General features: G+C 51.4%; 1 protein-coding gene across 3 annotated transcripts in view; it reads left to right on the top strand.

Annotated features, from left to right (window-relative positions):
• The window catches only part of MAPKAPK3 (MAPK activated protein kinase 3), a 28,112-nt gene extending 22,062 nt beyond the window's left edge, over window positions 1–6,050 (top strand). For all 3 annotated transcript variants that reach the window (XM_005222920.3, NM_001034779.2, XM_015459615.3), the window contains 6 exons: window positions 1,210–1,333; window positions 2,552–2,627; window positions 2,955–3,079; window positions 3,532–3,617; window positions 3,886–3,966; window positions 4,613–6,050. In XM_005222920.3, the coding sequence (XP_005222977.1) occupies window positions 1,210–1,333; window positions 2,552–2,627; window positions 2,955–3,079; window positions 3,532–3,617; window positions 3,886–3,966; window positions 4,613–4,765 (645 nt within the window). In that variant the 3' untranslated portion in view covers window positions 4,766–6,050. The remainder of the gene's footprint in view (window positions 1–1,209; window positions 1,334–2,551; window positions 2,628–2,954; window positions 3,080–3,531; window positions 3,618–3,885; window positions 3,967–4,612) is intronic.
• Window positions 6,051–17,107: the final 11,057 nt, after the last annotated feature.

The raw sequence follows: 17,107 nt of genomic DNA, 5'->3' as shown, positions 1-17,107 counted from the left end.
AGGAGCGGAGGTGATCCTAGCGGCTGGAACTGCTTGTCCCTCCAGTGGACGGGCTTGAGAATGTTCTCTCCGAATTTCCTGTCCAGGGAGGACTGGATCTTACAGGTGATCAGGATCAGATGGAAGAAATGGAAACCGAGGCAGCTTCACAGGCACACACACACTCACCTGCATGTGCCAGCCACTGTCAGAGCAGAGTTACGACTCCTGGACCCTTGGCCCCCACCTAGACCCTGACTGCCCTGTCCCCCAGACTTATTTCCCCCTAAGGCCGGGCAGAGGAGACCCGAAGGTCCAGCTGCTGCATCAGGTTCTTCCCCTGGCTGAGTATCACCAAGTCTTGCAGTTACCCTTTGATTTTGGATACACGTGGAGCCACAACAGTCTCACCTTCTGAACTGTTGCTTTATTTTGGCCCTGGCCTCCTTTTTTTCCCTTAAGGGGAGAAAAGCCTTCTATGGAGAAGATTCCTATACAAAAACTGCTTCCCTGTTTTTCACCCCAGTCCAAGTTTGGATCATCTCAAATAGAACCTGAGAAATAGCTTTCACTGGCTCCAAACTGAAATTCCATGTGCCACTCCATGCCTCTGCCCCAGCTCTGCTGCTTCTCTCTGTGGGCCTAGGTCCTACCCATTCATTAGAAAGCAACCTGAGTGCTGCCTCCTCCATGCAGACCTCCCCACTGCCTTCATCCCTCAGACCCTCTGTGCCCTATAACCAGGAAGACTGGCCTCTGTGCAGCTCCCGGGGCCTGAGTTCCCCAAGCAACCTCAGGTAGGGGCCTGTCATACATGCTTGTTCTGGGCTGCGTACAGGATATGTGCTTGGCAGCACTGGCTCATGAGAAGCCCCCCGTTCCCCTGGAACCCTCATTTTGGCATCTCATGGCAGCATCACCGACTCAAGCTCAGAAGTTCCTACCCCTGGGCTCTCTGTGGCACTCAGTTATCCCCAGCTTGGTGGAACCACTGCCTCAGTTTCCCCTCTGTGAAACAAGGTGTCACCTCTCAGCCACATTAGTCTCCTCCGCCTTTGGCCCACATCATTGGCGGCCAAGACCCAGGTCTTTTCTAGTGAGATGGATCCAGCTCCTCCTGCCTCAGTCTGGATGAGGGAGGGAGGAAGGAAATCTGACTGCAGATCACTGTGGAAATCTGCCCCCACTTGGTGCCTGACTCCAGACTAATGTTTTCTCTCCCTGGCCCAGCCTGAAAACCTGCTCTACACGTCCAAGGATAAAGATGCGGTGCTGAAGCTCACGGACTTTGGCTTTGCCAAAGAGACCACCCAGAATGCCCTGCAAACTCCATGTTACACTCCCTACTATGTGGGTGAGTCCCTGGGATGTGGCTGGTACCTCTTTATTGTATCCCGCCCCCCACCCCGGCCTCACTGTGGTCTGGGGCAGCCTGTGGGATGCAGAAGCCAAAGGGTTAAAGCGCTGTGAGGAGGGAAGTGGGGGGTTCTGTCTGTGTGGAGGTGGCAGCTGGGGGGCCGGAGGCTGCAAAAATATTCTCCCAAACTTCAGTTTTTGCTTTTGAAAATAGATCCAGGAAAATTCTGGCTCTGGCCTGTGAGCTGAATGACATCACAGTGGCTCTAAATATATATGTGATAAAAGGCTGCCGTCGGCTTGGGATGGAGTCCAAGTGCGGTTGTTTTTCTCCGGTTTTTATCTTCCTGGGAGTCATATTCAGAAAGTGGGCAGGCGCGCCCTCCTACATGAGAGGGAAGCAGGGGGCCAGCCACCTGCGTTTTGGGAAAGCATCCCTTAGGTGAGGGCCAGGATGGGCCCCAGGGCTTCACACACACTCATACTTCCTGGAAAAGCTCCCTGCTCCCCTGTGAGCAGGTAGCCCCTAGACCTGGAGAAGCTACCCCACCCACCCCCGGAAAGTGCCCCTTCGTGGAGAGTGGGGTGATGACTTGTTTACAGAAGACTCTTCTCCCTCAGGATAAGCCTTCCAAGAGCTGTTGAAGGGGTGGGAAGCCCCCTGAGACAGCTGGAATGGCACTCTGTTTACCAGGATGTGTTTTGCAGTATTTTGACTTAGTAATCTCCTGGCCTACCGATCTCATCACACAGATGGGAAGACCAAGGCCCCATGGGATGGTTGCCAGGTGAACAGTGGAACCCAGAGCCCTGGCCATGGCCCTTCCTTGCCCATGACCTAGGCTGTCTGTTCAGGAGGCAGGGGATGCGGGGCAGCTGCTGGGCTGGGACCCTCTCTGCTATGGCAGGACCCCACCCAACCCCTGACTGTCCTTCTCTCCTTCCCCTACCGCACCATGGCTGAGATTGGCCCAAGGTAGCTAGGAGGTTATCATCTCTTACAGCCCAGCCTGAAAACGGGTTTATTTTATCTGGGAGCTGTTGTTCCTCCCCCAACTTCACACACATGCTGCCTTCCCAGAAGGTGCCAGACACCAATCTGCTCTGCCCCATCCCCGGCTCGGGCACCTATTCCCACCTTGCCCAGGCTGTAGGCTCCTGCCGGTGCCCCAAGACCCTTGGACTGAGGGTCCTCCTGTGCCCTCTGCCCTGGCAGCTCCTGAGGTTCTGGGTCCAGAGAAGTATGACAAGTCATGTGACATGTGGTCCCTGGGCGTCATCATGTACATCCTGTGAGTGCCATCCCTTTCCTGCACCCGAGGGTACCCTTGGAACCACTTCTGCCCCCACCTTGCAGGGTGAAGGGCTCAAGCGGGCCACTCTTCCAGCAGTCTGCTGTTCCCTTCTGGTCATGGGACACCTCTCCTTCAGGCTCCCCAAAGGCCTCCCCATGGCAAGGGCAGCTGGTGTTCCTGGGGACGAATCCCCGAGTACAGGGGGCTTATATTATTGCCCTGGTGTCTAGCTGCCTGTCTCCCAGTCAGGGTCTTGGGGAGGAGAATGGGTCCACCCTGGCACTGCCCCCACACCTGTGCTGAATGACCTCCGCCCTCCCCCAGCCTGTGCGGCTTCCCGCCCTTCTACTCCAACACGGGCCAGGCCATCTCCCCGGGGATGAAGAGGAGGATCCGCCTGGGCCAGTATGGCTTCCCCAGCCCTGAGTGGTCCGAGGTCTCCGAGGATGGTGAGTGACTCTCTGCTTAGCTCGCTCCACCAGACCCCAGCCGCCTTCCTTCCGGGAGAGACCACTTAGGTGTCAAACCGACCTGTGTTTAGATCCTGGCTTCCTCCACATCCCAGCTGTGTGATCCTAGGCAAGTCATCTCACCGTTTGAACGTCCTTCTCTATGTCTGCCAAATGGGCTTGAAACCTGCCTCCTCAAAACTTCCCCTAGTTCTTGTCCTTCATTCATGTTTTCCCTTTGGGGACCATGAACAAAGCTGGCCTGTATCAGTTATTTATGGCTGCCTAGCAAATTACCCCAAACACTTAGCGCCTTACGGCAAGAAGCCCTTATCAGCGCACTGTTCCTGTGGGTTAGGAATTTGGGAGCGCTTTGCAGAGCTGGCAGTCTCTGGGAGGGGGGACTGGCTCTGAGCAGCTCCACAGCCTCACCACTGTCCTCTCTTCCCTAGCCAAGCAGCTGATCCGCCTCCTGCTGAAGACGGACCCCACCGAGAGGCTGACCATCACGCAATTCATGAACCATCCCTGGATCAACGTGAGTGCCTCCTCGTCCTTGGTGGGCCGGGTGATGAGCCTGAGCAGGGCTGCCGGGGGGGTGGTCGACGGCTCCAGAGGCCCTGGGGTGGGCCACAGATATGCGGTAGTGCCCCGCCTTTGCCTGCTCCTGGTCTCATCAGGCTCCTTCACCACCCTGAGCCTCAGATTCCCCATGAGCCCAAAAGAAAGGGGTTCGGGGTCGGGGGCAGCCAGTGCTGTCCCAGGTGCCTGCAGGGTCTGATCCATGGGCTTGGGGCTCCTTCCAGCAATCGATGGTGGTGCCCCAGACTCCACTCCACACGGCCCGAGTGCTGCAGGAGGACAGAGACCACTGGGATGAAGTCAAGGTGGGTGGACCATCTCCCCGCAGGTCTCAGGGTTTTGGAAAAAGGGACTGTAGGGTGGTGACCTCCCAGAACCTGGGTCTTAGGCCCCCTCTCGCCTCGTGTCAGTGACCGCATAGTGGTCTTTGGGCCACACTACCCTATTCAGGGCAGTGCTTCCGACTTGTTCTCTCAGTGAAGTGGGGCTTTGGCCTCAAGCTTTGGCCATAATTGCTCTTATGATCTGCAGCGTCTGGGAGGGCGGTCAGCTTGCTTTTAGACTCGGGAGAGGCCAGATTTGAGCCTGTGGGGCAGTGGCTCAGAGCCTGGGGCAATCTGGGCACAGTCTTCAGGCGCTGGTAACCTGGGTGCACAGCACGATGGTGTCCCCTGAAGGCCTTTGGTCCAAGTCCCTGTCCTGCTTACCCCTGGTGTAGTCCCAGGGAGTCACCACACTTCCTGTGACTTTTCAGGTAAGCTCAGTCTTTACCACAGAGGACTGGAGTGAGGACTACGTGAGGCAAAGCGATGGGCCCAGAGCTGGGTACATGGGGGCGGTCGGGCAGCAAAGGTGGCCACTGCCGTCACTGACACTATTAAGGGGCCACTCAGGCAGGAGGTGAGGTCTCTTGAGGTCAGTAGACCTGCTCCCCCCCATCCCCATCCCCAGGAGGAGATGACCAGCGCCTTGGCAACCATGCGGGTGGACTATGACCAGGTGAAGATCAAGGACCTGAAGACCTCTAACAACCGGCTCCTCAACAAGCGGAGGAAGAAGCAGGCAGGCAGCTCCTCCGGCTCGCAGGGCTGCAACAATCAGTAGCTCCTGCGACCTTGGGGGAGCCAGAGGACACACTGGAGTGGGCCGAAGCCCTGACCTGGAGGGCTCAGGGCCCTGTTTTTTTAACAAAAGAGTTGTTTGTGTTGTGTTGTAATTTGTCACTTGGAACTTCGGGATGGGGGAACATGACCCCAAGTCCTTCAGAATCGCACCCCGGGGTCAGGCCCTAGAGAAGGGCCAAAACCTGGGCCCCAGGGAGCCACGTGCTGCAGCTCCAGTGCCTTTGATCACGGCGGCCTGAATGCCCTGTGGCTGCATCCTGCTCAGGGCCTGGCCTTAGAGTTTTAGGCCCCTTGGCGTTGTGGTTGGTCTTCCCTCCTGTGGAAAAAGCTCCCCAGAGGGTGGGCAGATGGGCCTGGCCTTGGGAAAGGCATCCGGCCACTGGTTGTCATGGCGACCAGGGACAGAGTTGCCAGTCTCGAATGCTGAGTGAGTGAGCAAGGGAGGGAGGGGGGCAATTGAGGGTCTGCCTGCCTTCTTGGGGAGGATGCTCTCCTTGTGCCACTCACCCCTCTCAGACTCCCCTCCACCCTTCCATCTTTGGTCTCCCTGAAGTGTCAGGGTCAGTCTGCCTGGCTCCCTGGGTGGTCCAGCGCTGTGTTGCTGCAACCCATCCCACAGGGCCCTTGGAAGTCTCCTTCCACAGAGTGCCTGAGCCCAACCATCCTGTTACGACACCCCCCTACCCCCACCCAGAGTGGCCTCTCATCTCAGTGAGGGGTTTGGGGGGGGCAGATATTTTTAACCCTTTTTTTACTTCGGAAAATGTCACTGTGACAAAAGCCAGTACAGTTACCCTGCCCCCACCTGCTCATCGGATCCCAGGCAGGAAAGCCTGTCCTTAAGGGTTCACCCCCTACTTTGTCCTGGTTGATGACAGGGCTTGTCTCCTGGTGTACTTTTGTGAGAGTGGATGTCTGGAGGCAGGGCTAAGAGGCTCCCCCTTAATCCAGGGCCTCTTTCTGTACTTTGGGTCAGACTCGAGGTAGTGGAGGGCTGCTGTTTAGAGGGTCTGGTCCTTTCTTTTTTGCCTGAGTCGGAGCAGACAGGGCCCCTCCCTTGCTGCTCCAGGATCACCCAGCCCCACACTTCCCTGGGAGCCTCAGGATGCTGAATGCCTGATATGGGCCTGGCCAGTGCCTGGCCCCAGTCTGCTTCCTGGTTCCTCACCCTTCTCTCACTGGCTGGGAAACCCTAGACCATGTCAGGGAGGACAACACTGCTGGGTTTTATATCCAGGTATTAATAAAGAGCATTTTGGCATTTTTCCCTTGTTCCTGGGTTTCTCATCTACACGAGTGAACAAAAGCAGCCCAAGGGCATGTGCTCACACCTACTAGTAATTTCACTCCTGCTGGACAGGGTGCTTCAGGCCTGGTAGACATGCCAGGCTGGCTCCAGGGCCATGGCCTCACCAGCTTGGAGAGGTCAAGGGGGCGAAGAGATGGCAGCTGCCCCGTGTCCCCAGCTCTATGCCTCCCAGTGCACCGTGTGTGTGACACCCACCCCCGGCCCGGTGTGCGCTGGCGTCTGCCCACAGTGGCCACCCCCAGCTGTGTGCCAGCCTGCTGAAGGGCGGGCAGAGCGCCTGCTGCAGCGCTGAGCTATTTTCAGAAGCTGCCAGATTTCATTTGGCAGCGAGAGTGTCGGGGAGGGGAGGGGGCGGGACGCTGGAGACTGTCTTTTGACTACTCCAGCAACAGAGCACCCTCCGCCCCCCGGGAGCCCTTTTGGGCAGCCCGAGTGGGGCCCGGACTGTGGCAGATGCCCCAGCTTCTGTCCTCCCGAGTCCCCAAGAACTCCTCTGGAACCCGCAGCATTCCCTCCCCACCTCCCTTCCCCTCAGGCTGTAGGGGAGGGTGATGTTAGAAAGCTGGACAGGCAAGTCGCCTGAGCTGAGTGCCACTTCCTGGCCTGGCGACCTTGGACAAGCCTCCCAGCTTTCCCGCCTAGATTCCCTTGACTGTGTAGTGGGGCTGTCCACCGTGGGGAGGCCACAGGGTATGTAGGCATGTGACATATGAAGCACTCAGTGGGGTGCCTGGTACGTGGCTGGCTCCCATTTGCCACCCTAGCATCCTTAGCTGTAAGGAAGGAGAGAAGAACCTGAAGTTGCTCAAGGGAAAAGCAGTCCAGCCCCAAATCTACCTCTGAGACTTTCCACCTGAAATTCTACCTTTTTCCACCCATAGGGGTCTTACTCCCAAGGGCTTGCTCTCCAGAACAGCATTGTATGGGCTTCCTGGACCTTGGTTCCAGCCCTGGGCTTCAAGGAGGGCGGCCCCTCCTTCTGAAGGGCCCCTGGACTCCCTAAATGAATTCTGGGGGCCTCGCAGAGCCTGTGGTTCTGACCAACCCTTGTCATGCACTCAGCTCAGTAAAATGCTTGTCAGATGCGAAGGCAGGTCAAGTCTGTCTAGTACAAAGCTGCAGCAATAGAGACCGACTCTTTCCCTTGACTGCTCAGTGCACACCGCTGGAGACCCTGTGCTGTGTGCAAGAAAGGCAGCAGGGGAAGCTGAGGATAGAGTCTCAGGGAGTTTAAACACGTGAGGGAGAAGGACAAAATACCTCACAAACGCATGTTGAATCATGGGCTTGATATGATCCCCAAAGAAAGGCAAGGCTTGAGAGGAGTTGTCACTGTGTAGTTTAAATCAAAGAAGCAATTTATGTCCCAGGGTCTGGGGAGGGTGCCTGATAGGTTGCAAGGTTGAAGGCAGAACTGCAGGGAGAACCAGGGTCTTAGAGACAGAAGGACTCAGTGTGGCCCTCAACTCTGCCAGTCTGTGCTTCTCCCGGGGTCTCAGTGTGGCTGTCTGTGAAATGGGAGCAAATCCTTACACTTAGCTGTTACCAGGTGAACTAAGAAGCCAAGGGGCCTCATGTGTCACATCAGCCTATTCAGACACTTGCATTCACATGGACTTCATGCGGCTTCCCTAGGAGCTTTCAATAAAGAATCGGTAAGAAGTATATTCACGTGTGTGTGTGTGTGTGTGTGTGAGAGAGAGAGAGAGAGAGAGAGAGAGAGAGATTTCTTCCCAGTGATGCTCCCCCTGACCCAGTTGACAGCAGCGTTCTCTGTCTTGCAGACCTGGTGCTGGCCGGTTTCCAGTGTCCTGGCTCATTGCTATTCCGCACCAGCCCCTCTCCGCCCTCGATTCAGCCCCTCCATTGCAGTGTCAGAACTGAGCCTCAAAAACGTAGCTTGCCGCAACCTCTGCAGGGGTCTTGATGCTTCCAGGTCTGCTAGAAGCTCTCTCTCTCTCTGACAGACATGGGAGGGGCACAGGTCGCTGTCTCCCTCCAGACCTGGCTGTGTTGGTCTGAGCCTTTGCACCCCCAGTGGATTTTCGCAGATGCCCACAAACCCAGCAGCATAAAATCCTCCGCTTTGTCCCTCTGGACAGCCTGCATGTTCACCCCTTGGAATCGAGGCCAGCAGGCAAGAAAGGGTCTGGGAAGCCCCCTCCCACCCTGTATGTAGGGTAGGGTGGGGTTATTTAGTTTAGAGCCAGGAGATCTCAGCTCTGGTTTACATGAAGCCTTGGGCAAAGCTGTTCCACTTTTTGATGTCCCCATCAATAAAATGAGACATTGATTAATCAGGGCCAACTCTTCTCTGCACCTTGGTGGACATGCTGCCACTGGTTGGTGGATTGTGAGAATGCTCTATGGTCTCAGTCAGGTAATGCACTTTGTTGAGCCTCAGTTTTCTTACCTGTTTAATGGGAGTAATACTCCTAAGGGTGGGGAAGGGCTGCAGTGTAAAGGGGAGTGTTAGTTGCTCAGTTGTGTCCAACTCTGCGACCCCATGGACTGTAGCCCACCAGGCTCCTCTGTCTATGGGATCTTCTAGGCAAGAATACTGGAGTGGGTTGCCTTGCCCTTCTCCAGGGGAATCTTCCCAACCCAGGGATCAAACCCGGGTCTCCTGCATTGCAGATAGATTCTTTACCGTCTGAGCCACTAGAGAAACCTGGAAAAGGGAAGGGGTGGTCAAGCCCCAAGACCTTGGTCACCAATGCAAATTAAGTGTCTACTAGGTGCCATATCCAGTTATGAGGACTCCGTCACTTGGGCCCTCTCTGTTTCCCCTGACCAGGAGGAGGAGCCAGTGGAACCAGTTTACTGGGATTCAGAGGTGCTGGTCAGGGCAGGTTAGTTGGGGTGTGGGGCCACCTGCTGGTCACCTGGTGAGTATTCAGTAGACGCCTACTGTGTACCAGAGCCTGAGGCATCTATGGTCCTGCCTAGGTGGAGGGGGAGACCATAGAATCATAACAAATAGCTACCATTTACTGAGTGGCTATTGCATGCCAGGCCCACTTGGGTGCTTTGCATGGATCTCACATTCCCATCTTACAGATGGAGAAATTGAGCCCTCAGTCTCAGCCGGAGGGGGTCAGAGAAAGGGGTGCTACTTTTGGCTGGGGACAATCATAGAGGGCTTCAAGAGGTGGTGACATGTGAATTTGAAGGGCAAATCTGGATAGAAGAGATTTGGGAAAAGGGCATTTGAGCTAGCAGATATAGGATGAGGTGAGGTGAGGAGGCAGGAATGGGCTGTGCCATGTGAAGACCAGAGAAAAGTCTGTTTAAAGTGTGAGAGGCAGGAAGTCTCTCATTTTCTCATTCCATCTCCTGTAGGAAGTCAGGGTGGGGGCCTTAGGGGTGAGAAGTGGGCACCTGGTGGCAGCTTCTCTGTCTTAGCACTCCCAGGCCAAACTTGTGTGTGGAGGTTACATTCCCTCCTCCTCATATCCACATCTCCCTCTCCTAGTGGGATACCCGGCTCTTGATCAAACAATGTGTCCACCTCCTGTTGCTGCTTTGGCCTTTTCAGGTGGCTCCAGAGTTGAATCTTTTCACACTGGCCTTCCTGGACCCTCAGGATGTGGCCTGTGCTTCCAACAGAGCTATTTTCTGTGTTGTATTTTCTTCTGAGGTTTAATTTGAACAAGGGTTTGTGTGCTTTAAAAAGCTTATGGGGGACTTCCCTGGTGGTCCAGTGATTAAGACTTTGTTGTCCTAATGCAGGGGACATGGGTTCAATCCCTGGTCAGGAAACTAAGATCCCACATGACACATGGTATGGCAAAAAAATTTAAAAAAAATCATGGGCCATTGAACAAGACACTTAACATTTATCTTAAATCCTGCCTTATGACCCCATTTTACAGATGGGAAACTGAGGCTCAGTGTGACTTAGTAGCTTCCTGAGGTCCAGGACTAGGCTCTGATATGGAAAAATGCCCTCACGATTGTCCTTTCTTCCACTGTCCTCAGAGGGTCCCGACTCCATGGGGACAGGCAGAGAGCAGCCATCTGCAATGAGTGGCAAGTGGGCGCTAAAAAGGGGAACAGAGATGATGTGGTGATCCGTGCTGTCTTAGGCTGGATTTCTTTCCTCTTTCTGGTGGAGAGTTGAGAGAAGGTTGGGACAAAGAGGAAGTGATAGAGATGAGGAGGCACTGGGGAGGAATTGTGGATCCTACCTCATCCCCAAATACCTGTCCCTGCTGCAGGGGCCGTGTGTATAAAGCAGACTACATGCCCAGACGCACCCCCAGCCTTCAGCTGTGCTCACGACAAGACAAAGAGACCAGCAAACCAGTCAGCCATCAGACCTGGCAGAGATCCTCTGAGCAGAGCAAGGAGGGCCCTTCAGCCGCCCCCTGGAGTCACTCCCAGTGTGGAGAACCTCCCTAGTGCAGCCTCGCTTCTGATTGATGGAACCTCGACCATGGGCCACGTGTCTCCCCACCAAGGAAAGGCTCAGTGAGTGAGGAGCCAGGCTACCCAGCTCAGACTGGCCTGCTCTAGTCACATGCTGGAGCCCGTGCTTCGAGCATCTGGAGTGAGCCAGGATATCTCATATGTGACCTTTACTTACTTGTCTTTCCTAGGCAGGGGTGATGCTCATCTTACAGATGAAATCACTGAGGCTTGAATAGCATGGGGGTCAAGTGCCCAAGTTCCTACATGTGGTGAGTGGCAGGGCGGGGGTCTAAACCCAGGATCTTGGGGCTCTATGTTGTTAATCACTAAGTCATATCTGACTCTTTTGCAACCCCATGGACTGTAGCCCACCAGGCTCCTCTGTCCATGGGATTTTCCAGGCAAGAAAACGAGTGGGTTGCCATTTCCTTCTCCATGGGGTTCTATGATCCCTAACGGAAATGCTGTCCCTGCCCAAAGAATGCCAACCCTGCCTGACCTCTTCCCTGATCTTCTGTGCCCCTGGCTGCCAGAGGAAGGGCCCTTGGAGCTGGGGCTCCCCTGCTCTCTGGCCCCACAGCTTTGGCAGGGAGTGCCAGGCACCTGTCAGCATGGTTTAAGGCCAAGGCATTTCCCTGCAGAAGAGATGGAAGCTGAGCTGGGTTACACAGCCCGGGGCCCCTTCCAGCTCTGCTTACCATGGACAGCTCCCTTAACTCCTCTGAACCCATCTCATTAGAACATGTGGACAGCGACATCTGCCCCCTGGGCTGTGAGACTGGGAAAGGTAAGGCAGGATGCCCTGAAGAGCTCGTAGCCTATCATAGATCCTGGAAAATGTCACGTCACACAAGAGGCCGTAGTATCTGATGGTGTCTTGGGATGAATTGAATTGTAGGCTAAAATCTGTCAGAGAGGAGGCTGTCTTCTTGGAAGAAGCTGCAGTCAGTATGCTGCCCACCTGCCCTGGTGACCTCTCTTTGGAGGTCCCTGTCAGGCCAAGGCCAGGCCAAGGCCCAGTGGGCTCTGCAGCGGGTTTGGCCAGGGATGCTGGGGAGACAGTGAGGAAGAGGAGGCTGCCAAGGGAGGTTCACAGAACTCTTCCTCACAGGCTTTTGAAGGTATCCAGGGAATGCAGGGCACAGGGCTGGTCACCATACCAGCCAGATGATGAGAACGGCCTGGCCTAGAATGTCTGCTTTGGGCAATCCTCTCGGACTATCGACTGGGGCAACCTAAGATGAAACTTCTTCTTAATGACAAGAGTTTATAGCCAAAGTGGGTGACAGACAGGGATAGGAGGGTCAGAAAAGGTTTCTGCAAAGGGGAATGAAGCTGAGGAAGAATGACCAGAAGAAGTTGCTGTGAGAACAGAAGGAAGGGTATTCTAGGCAGAGGGGAAAGCAAGTGCAAAGGCCCTGGGGCTGAAAAGACCTTCAATTATCTGAGGAGCAAACATGAGTGTAATATGCCTGGAGAGTGCTGGTTCAGCCTCTCTTGGACAGAAGTGAGTGTATGGATGGCCTTATGGGGGCCCAGGAAATTGGGCTTTTTGGAGGTGCCTTTCTATAGGCTCTGCCACTGACCACCCAGCACAGGGTCTGATCCAGGACTCAGGGCAGCTTGGCCAGATGTGAATCAACCCTCGACTCCCCTGAGATGATGGCTTTAATATCTCACCATTGACAATAATTTGAACTCACTAAACTGTGCATGCAAAACTTTCTGGGGCTGTTAATATCAGCAAAGCCAGTACTGTGTCTATTTGTGCATGGAGAAGATGCAATGACATATAACTTAACTCTGGATATAGATTCTAGAGAGCTAAGGCCCTGACTTCTGGGCCCAGAAGTTAGTTAGTTTCTCAGTCATGTCTGACTCTTTACCAACCCATGAACTGTGTATCCTACCAGGCTCCTCTGTCCATGAAATTCTCTAGGCAAGAATACTGGAGTGGATTGCCACTCCCTTCTCCAGGGGATCTTCCTGACCCAGGGATCGAACCCAGGTCTCCTGCATTGCAGGCAGATTCTTTACCATCTGAGCCACCAGAGAAGCCCTTGGGCCCAGCAGAGACGGGATCAATTCCTCTTAGTGGGCTCCTGTAAATGGGGTTTGATCTTACTGGAATTGTGTGAATGTTTGGGTGGGAGATCCTGGGGTGTAGGCTGTGCAGAGATTCTCGACAATGGCTGTGTACAATAATCTCCATCAGCAGGAGACAAGGTTTTCCCTTCTGCAGCCCAGGAATCAATGCAGGCTAGGGAACTGGGCTGGGAGCACTACCAAGGAATGAGTGGTCCCACTCATTCCTGCTTTTTAAGGGTCTGACCTGAAGGCTTTCTTCCATTACTCTGGCAGTCGGGTGTGTCTTCTCAGAGAGCTAATTCTGAGGAATACATCCCACTCACCTGAAGTTGGGAGGGGTGCCTGGAGATGGCGAAGATGCAATAGATGGGAAGAGGTTTCGGAGAAGGACAGGCAGACAGGCTCTGCCTTCTGGAAGGAAGGTAGTCTGGGGTGAGCTGATTTGTCCCAGATCATATATATATATGATTAATATATATATTAATATAGGTTAATTATATAGGGTTAATATATAATGGTTATATATATATATATATATATATATATATAGTTAATATAGTAATGGAGTTGTGAATAAAAGAAGGCTCCTGGGAGATACCCCTAAATTTGGGGGTAGGGAAAGAGGGTGTCAGGACTGGAGGGACCTAAAAGAACTTGTGGGTTCCAGCTTCAGGGATTCTGATGTTTCCTCTTCAGAGTCCAATTACCTGAAGGGAAAAGGTAACTCTTGGGCCCCTGTACTTTCTCCCCTCTGTGCGTGCCTTCCTGGACTGGCCAACCCTAGCCCTCCAAGGATGGGAGTAGATCCTGGAGCAATGAAAAATCTACACAGGTGTGGTTCAGACATGGCTTTGAGAGCTGGAATGGATGAATAGATGGAATCTGAGAAAGTCAGAGCTGGAAAGTGCCTTATTGCATTTAATCCCCATCTTATAAATGAGTAAATGTAGGCTCATAAGCCAGCCTTTCAACCTAGACTGCCCACCACGTGCAGCCTCCCTGTCTGCTAGCTACCTGCTTTCTAGGAGTGAGATTCTGAGTCCAATAGTCAAGGCCTGGCTTGGTCCTGATGAATGAATCAGATCAAATACATACAGTGTGCTCCCAGGCCTGATTTATCCAACCCCGCCAGACCACATCCATGCTATATCTATATCCATACTATTTGATTTTCAAAAGGAATAGCATTGGGTCTATGATGGGGCTTTAATAACAGCCCATAGGTTTGCTTGCCACTGTTACAGTCAAACAAGTAGCTTCCAAAGTTTGATTCTTTGGTATAATTTATACAAAATAAAATCTTAAATGTAAAAGTAAATAATTTTACTTATGGTAATGTATATGTTTCCATGCTACTCTCTCAATCTTCCAATAAAAATGTTTTTAAAAATTAAATTATTTTAAACATGCGTATATACGCATGTAACCAGGATCCCAGTCAGGATAAAGAACATTTTCATCACCTCAGAAAGTCTCCAATAACCAACCCCTCATCACAGAATGCTGATCTGATTTCTATCATCACAGATAAATTCTAGACATTCATATCAATGAAGTTATACAGTATGGAAGTAGATAGCTTTTTTGTGTCTGGCTTCTTTTGCTTCATTTGAGATTCATGCATGTTTATGGAGTAGCAGCTCTTTCTTTTTTATTGTTCCTTTTTATTGCTGAAGAATATTCTATTTTACTAAGGTACCACAGTTTGGTGGTTATTTAATTCTGGTTTTTGGCTACTATGAGTAAAGCCGCTATGAATACTCATGTACATGTCTTTGTAGGCACACATTCTTTCATTTCTTTTAGACTGAAATGGCTGCTAAATACCTAGTTAAGTCTCTGGACATACATTAAGTGTATGTTTAACTTTTTGAGAAACTACCAGATTTCAAAGTGGTTGTGTCATTTTACATTCACACTAGCAATTTACAAGACTTCCAGTTACTCCACGTCCCCATCAACATTTGGTATTATTGTTCTTTTTTATCTTAACTATTCTGATGGATATGGAGTATTATTTCATTGTAGTTTTAGTTTGCATTTTCCTGATGATTAATGATGTAGAGGACTTTTTCATGTGGTTACTGGCAATTGACATATCTGTTCAAGTCTGTAGCTTATTTTCAAGCTTTGGATTGTTTGTCTTTTTATTATTGAGTTTGGGGAGTTCTTTATATATTCTGGATATACATTCATTGTCAAAGGATATGAGTTAGGGAATGTTTTCTCCTACACCAGGGCTTACCTATTCATGTTCTTATGGTGCTTTTGATGGGAAGGTTTTCATTTTTTTTGAAATTCAATTTATCATTGTTTGCTCTTATGATTAGTGTTTTCTCTGACCTGAAATTTTTACTTATCCCAAAGTCACAGAGATATTCTTCAATTTTTTCCCCTCTTCTAGAATCTGTATAATTTTAGTTTTTGCATTTGGGACCATGTGCCATCTGTAATTGATTTCTGAATATGGCGAGAGCTCAGGATTGAGTTTTATATGTTTCCATATGGATATCTAGACAGCAGCATTCTTTTTTTTTTTTTAAACTTTTGGCTGCACTGGGTCTTTGTTGCTGTGCACAGGCTTTCTCTAGCTGCAGTGGGTGGGGCTACTTTTCTTTGCGCCATGTGGATTTATCACTGTGGTGGCTTCTCTTGCTGCAGAGTGCAGGCTCTAGGCACATGGGCTTCAGTAGTTGCAGCTCTCAGGCTCCAGAGCACAGGCTCAGCGGTTGTGGTGCACAGGCTTAGTTGGCCCCACAGCTTGGCATGTAGAATATTCCCGGACCAGGAGTTGAACCAGTGTCCCCTGCACTGGCAGGTGGATTCTCAACCACTGAACCACGAGGGAAGTCCCAACAACAGCATTCTTGAAGAAAAATAAATATTTCTTACCATGGCACTCATCAAAAGCCACTTGCTTGCATATAAATCTGGACTCTATTCTCCTTCATTGATTGTCTATGTATTTGCCAATACCATACTGTCTTGACTTTGCTCAGTCCATCAACATGGCATATCTTCCTATTTATTTAGGTTTTCTTTAATGCTTCTTAGCAATATCTTATCATCTTGAACATCTAGCATTATGTTAATTCCTACCTAGTATTTTTAGTTTTTGGATTCTATCGTAAGTAGAATTAAAAAGTATTTAATTTCCCAATAGTTTATTACTATTTTATGAGTAGTTTATAAAAATACAACTGATTTTTATATATTAACCTGTATTCTGTGACATTGTTAAATTTTCTCATTAGCTCTAGTAGTTTTTCACTTTCACAATAACGCTATCTGTGAATAACGAGAGCTTTACTTCTTTCTTTCCAATCTTTATGCCTTTATCTTTCTTGCCTGTGCTCTGATTGGGATTTCTAATACAATGTAGAGTAGTGGTGAGGGCAGAGAAGGAGCGAGTGTGGCTGAGGCTTTGTTTCTTGGAAGGCCATTCTATTGACGCCATGCTGTGAGTTACACTTAAAAAAAATTCCTCTGGCTGCCTGGGAAGAATTGTAACAGCAAAAGGGGAAGCAGGGAGATTGATAAGGAGGCTGCAGAATTCCAAGTGAGAGAGGCGGGTCGTTTAGGCTGGAATGATGGGAGATCTGGGATGTATTTGGAGTTGCAGTCACAGAATTCACTGTGGGGGAAGGAGAGGGGAACCAAGGATGACGCTGGACTATTGCCTTGAGCTGCTGGGGGGAATGGGGATGGAAAGGCTATCGACTGAGATGAGGAAATTGGGGCTGAGGGTGCAGCTTTGACCACTTTCTTTTTTATTTTTGTTGTGCTGGGTCTTTACGGCTGTGAGGGCTTTTTTCTAGCTGTGGAGAGTGGGGGTTACTCTCTACTTGTAGTGGCTTCTCTTGCTGTGGAGCAGAAGCTCTGGGGTGCATAGGCTTCAGTCGCTGTGGTTCCCGGGCGCTACAGGACAGGCTCAGTAGTGGTGGCACATGGGCTTAGTTGCTCCAGCACAGGCTCACTAGTTGTTGTGCATGGACTTAGGTGCTCCTTGTCTTGTGGGATCTTCCCCACCCAGGGATCAAATGTGAGTCTCCTGCATTGGCTCTAGTCTCTCAGTCATGTCCAACTCTTTGCATTCCCATGAACTGTAGCCCACCAGGCTGGAATTCTCCAGGCAAGAATACTGGAGCAGGTTGCCATTTCCTATTCCAAGGGATCTCCCCAACCCAGGGATTGAACCTGGGTCTCCAGGACTGCAGTCAAGGAAGCCCCTTGACCACTTTCATTTCCAAATACTGTTAGACTTTCAAGGTCTCAGGAGGGCAGCTGGAACGATGGAACTTGAGGCACAGCTTTTGGGTAACATCATGATTTAGATGGACTCTAAAGCCACAAGACCAGACAAGAGAGGAGAGAACACAGAGAAGGATGAAAAGGAGACTTCATCCTGGAGTAGAGGGTAGGAAGACCTGAAGGAGCCAGGAAAGTAGATTGAGAGGGGACAGTGAGGTAGGATGAAAACCAGAAGAGTATAGTTATTTGGAAGTGTTCCCA

Source organism: Bos taurus, chromosome 22, assembly GCF_002263795.3.
Source record: "Bos taurus isolate L1 Dominette 01449 registration number 42190680 breed Hereford chromosome 22, ARS-UCD2.0, whole genome shotgun sequence".
Classification (NCBI taxonomy): Eukaryota; Metazoa; Chordata; class Mammalia; order Artiodactyla; family Bovidae; genus Bos; species Bos taurus.
The sequence above is the reverse complement of the archived record's forward strand: the minus strand, read 5'-3'. Positions and strand labels throughout refer to the sequence as shown.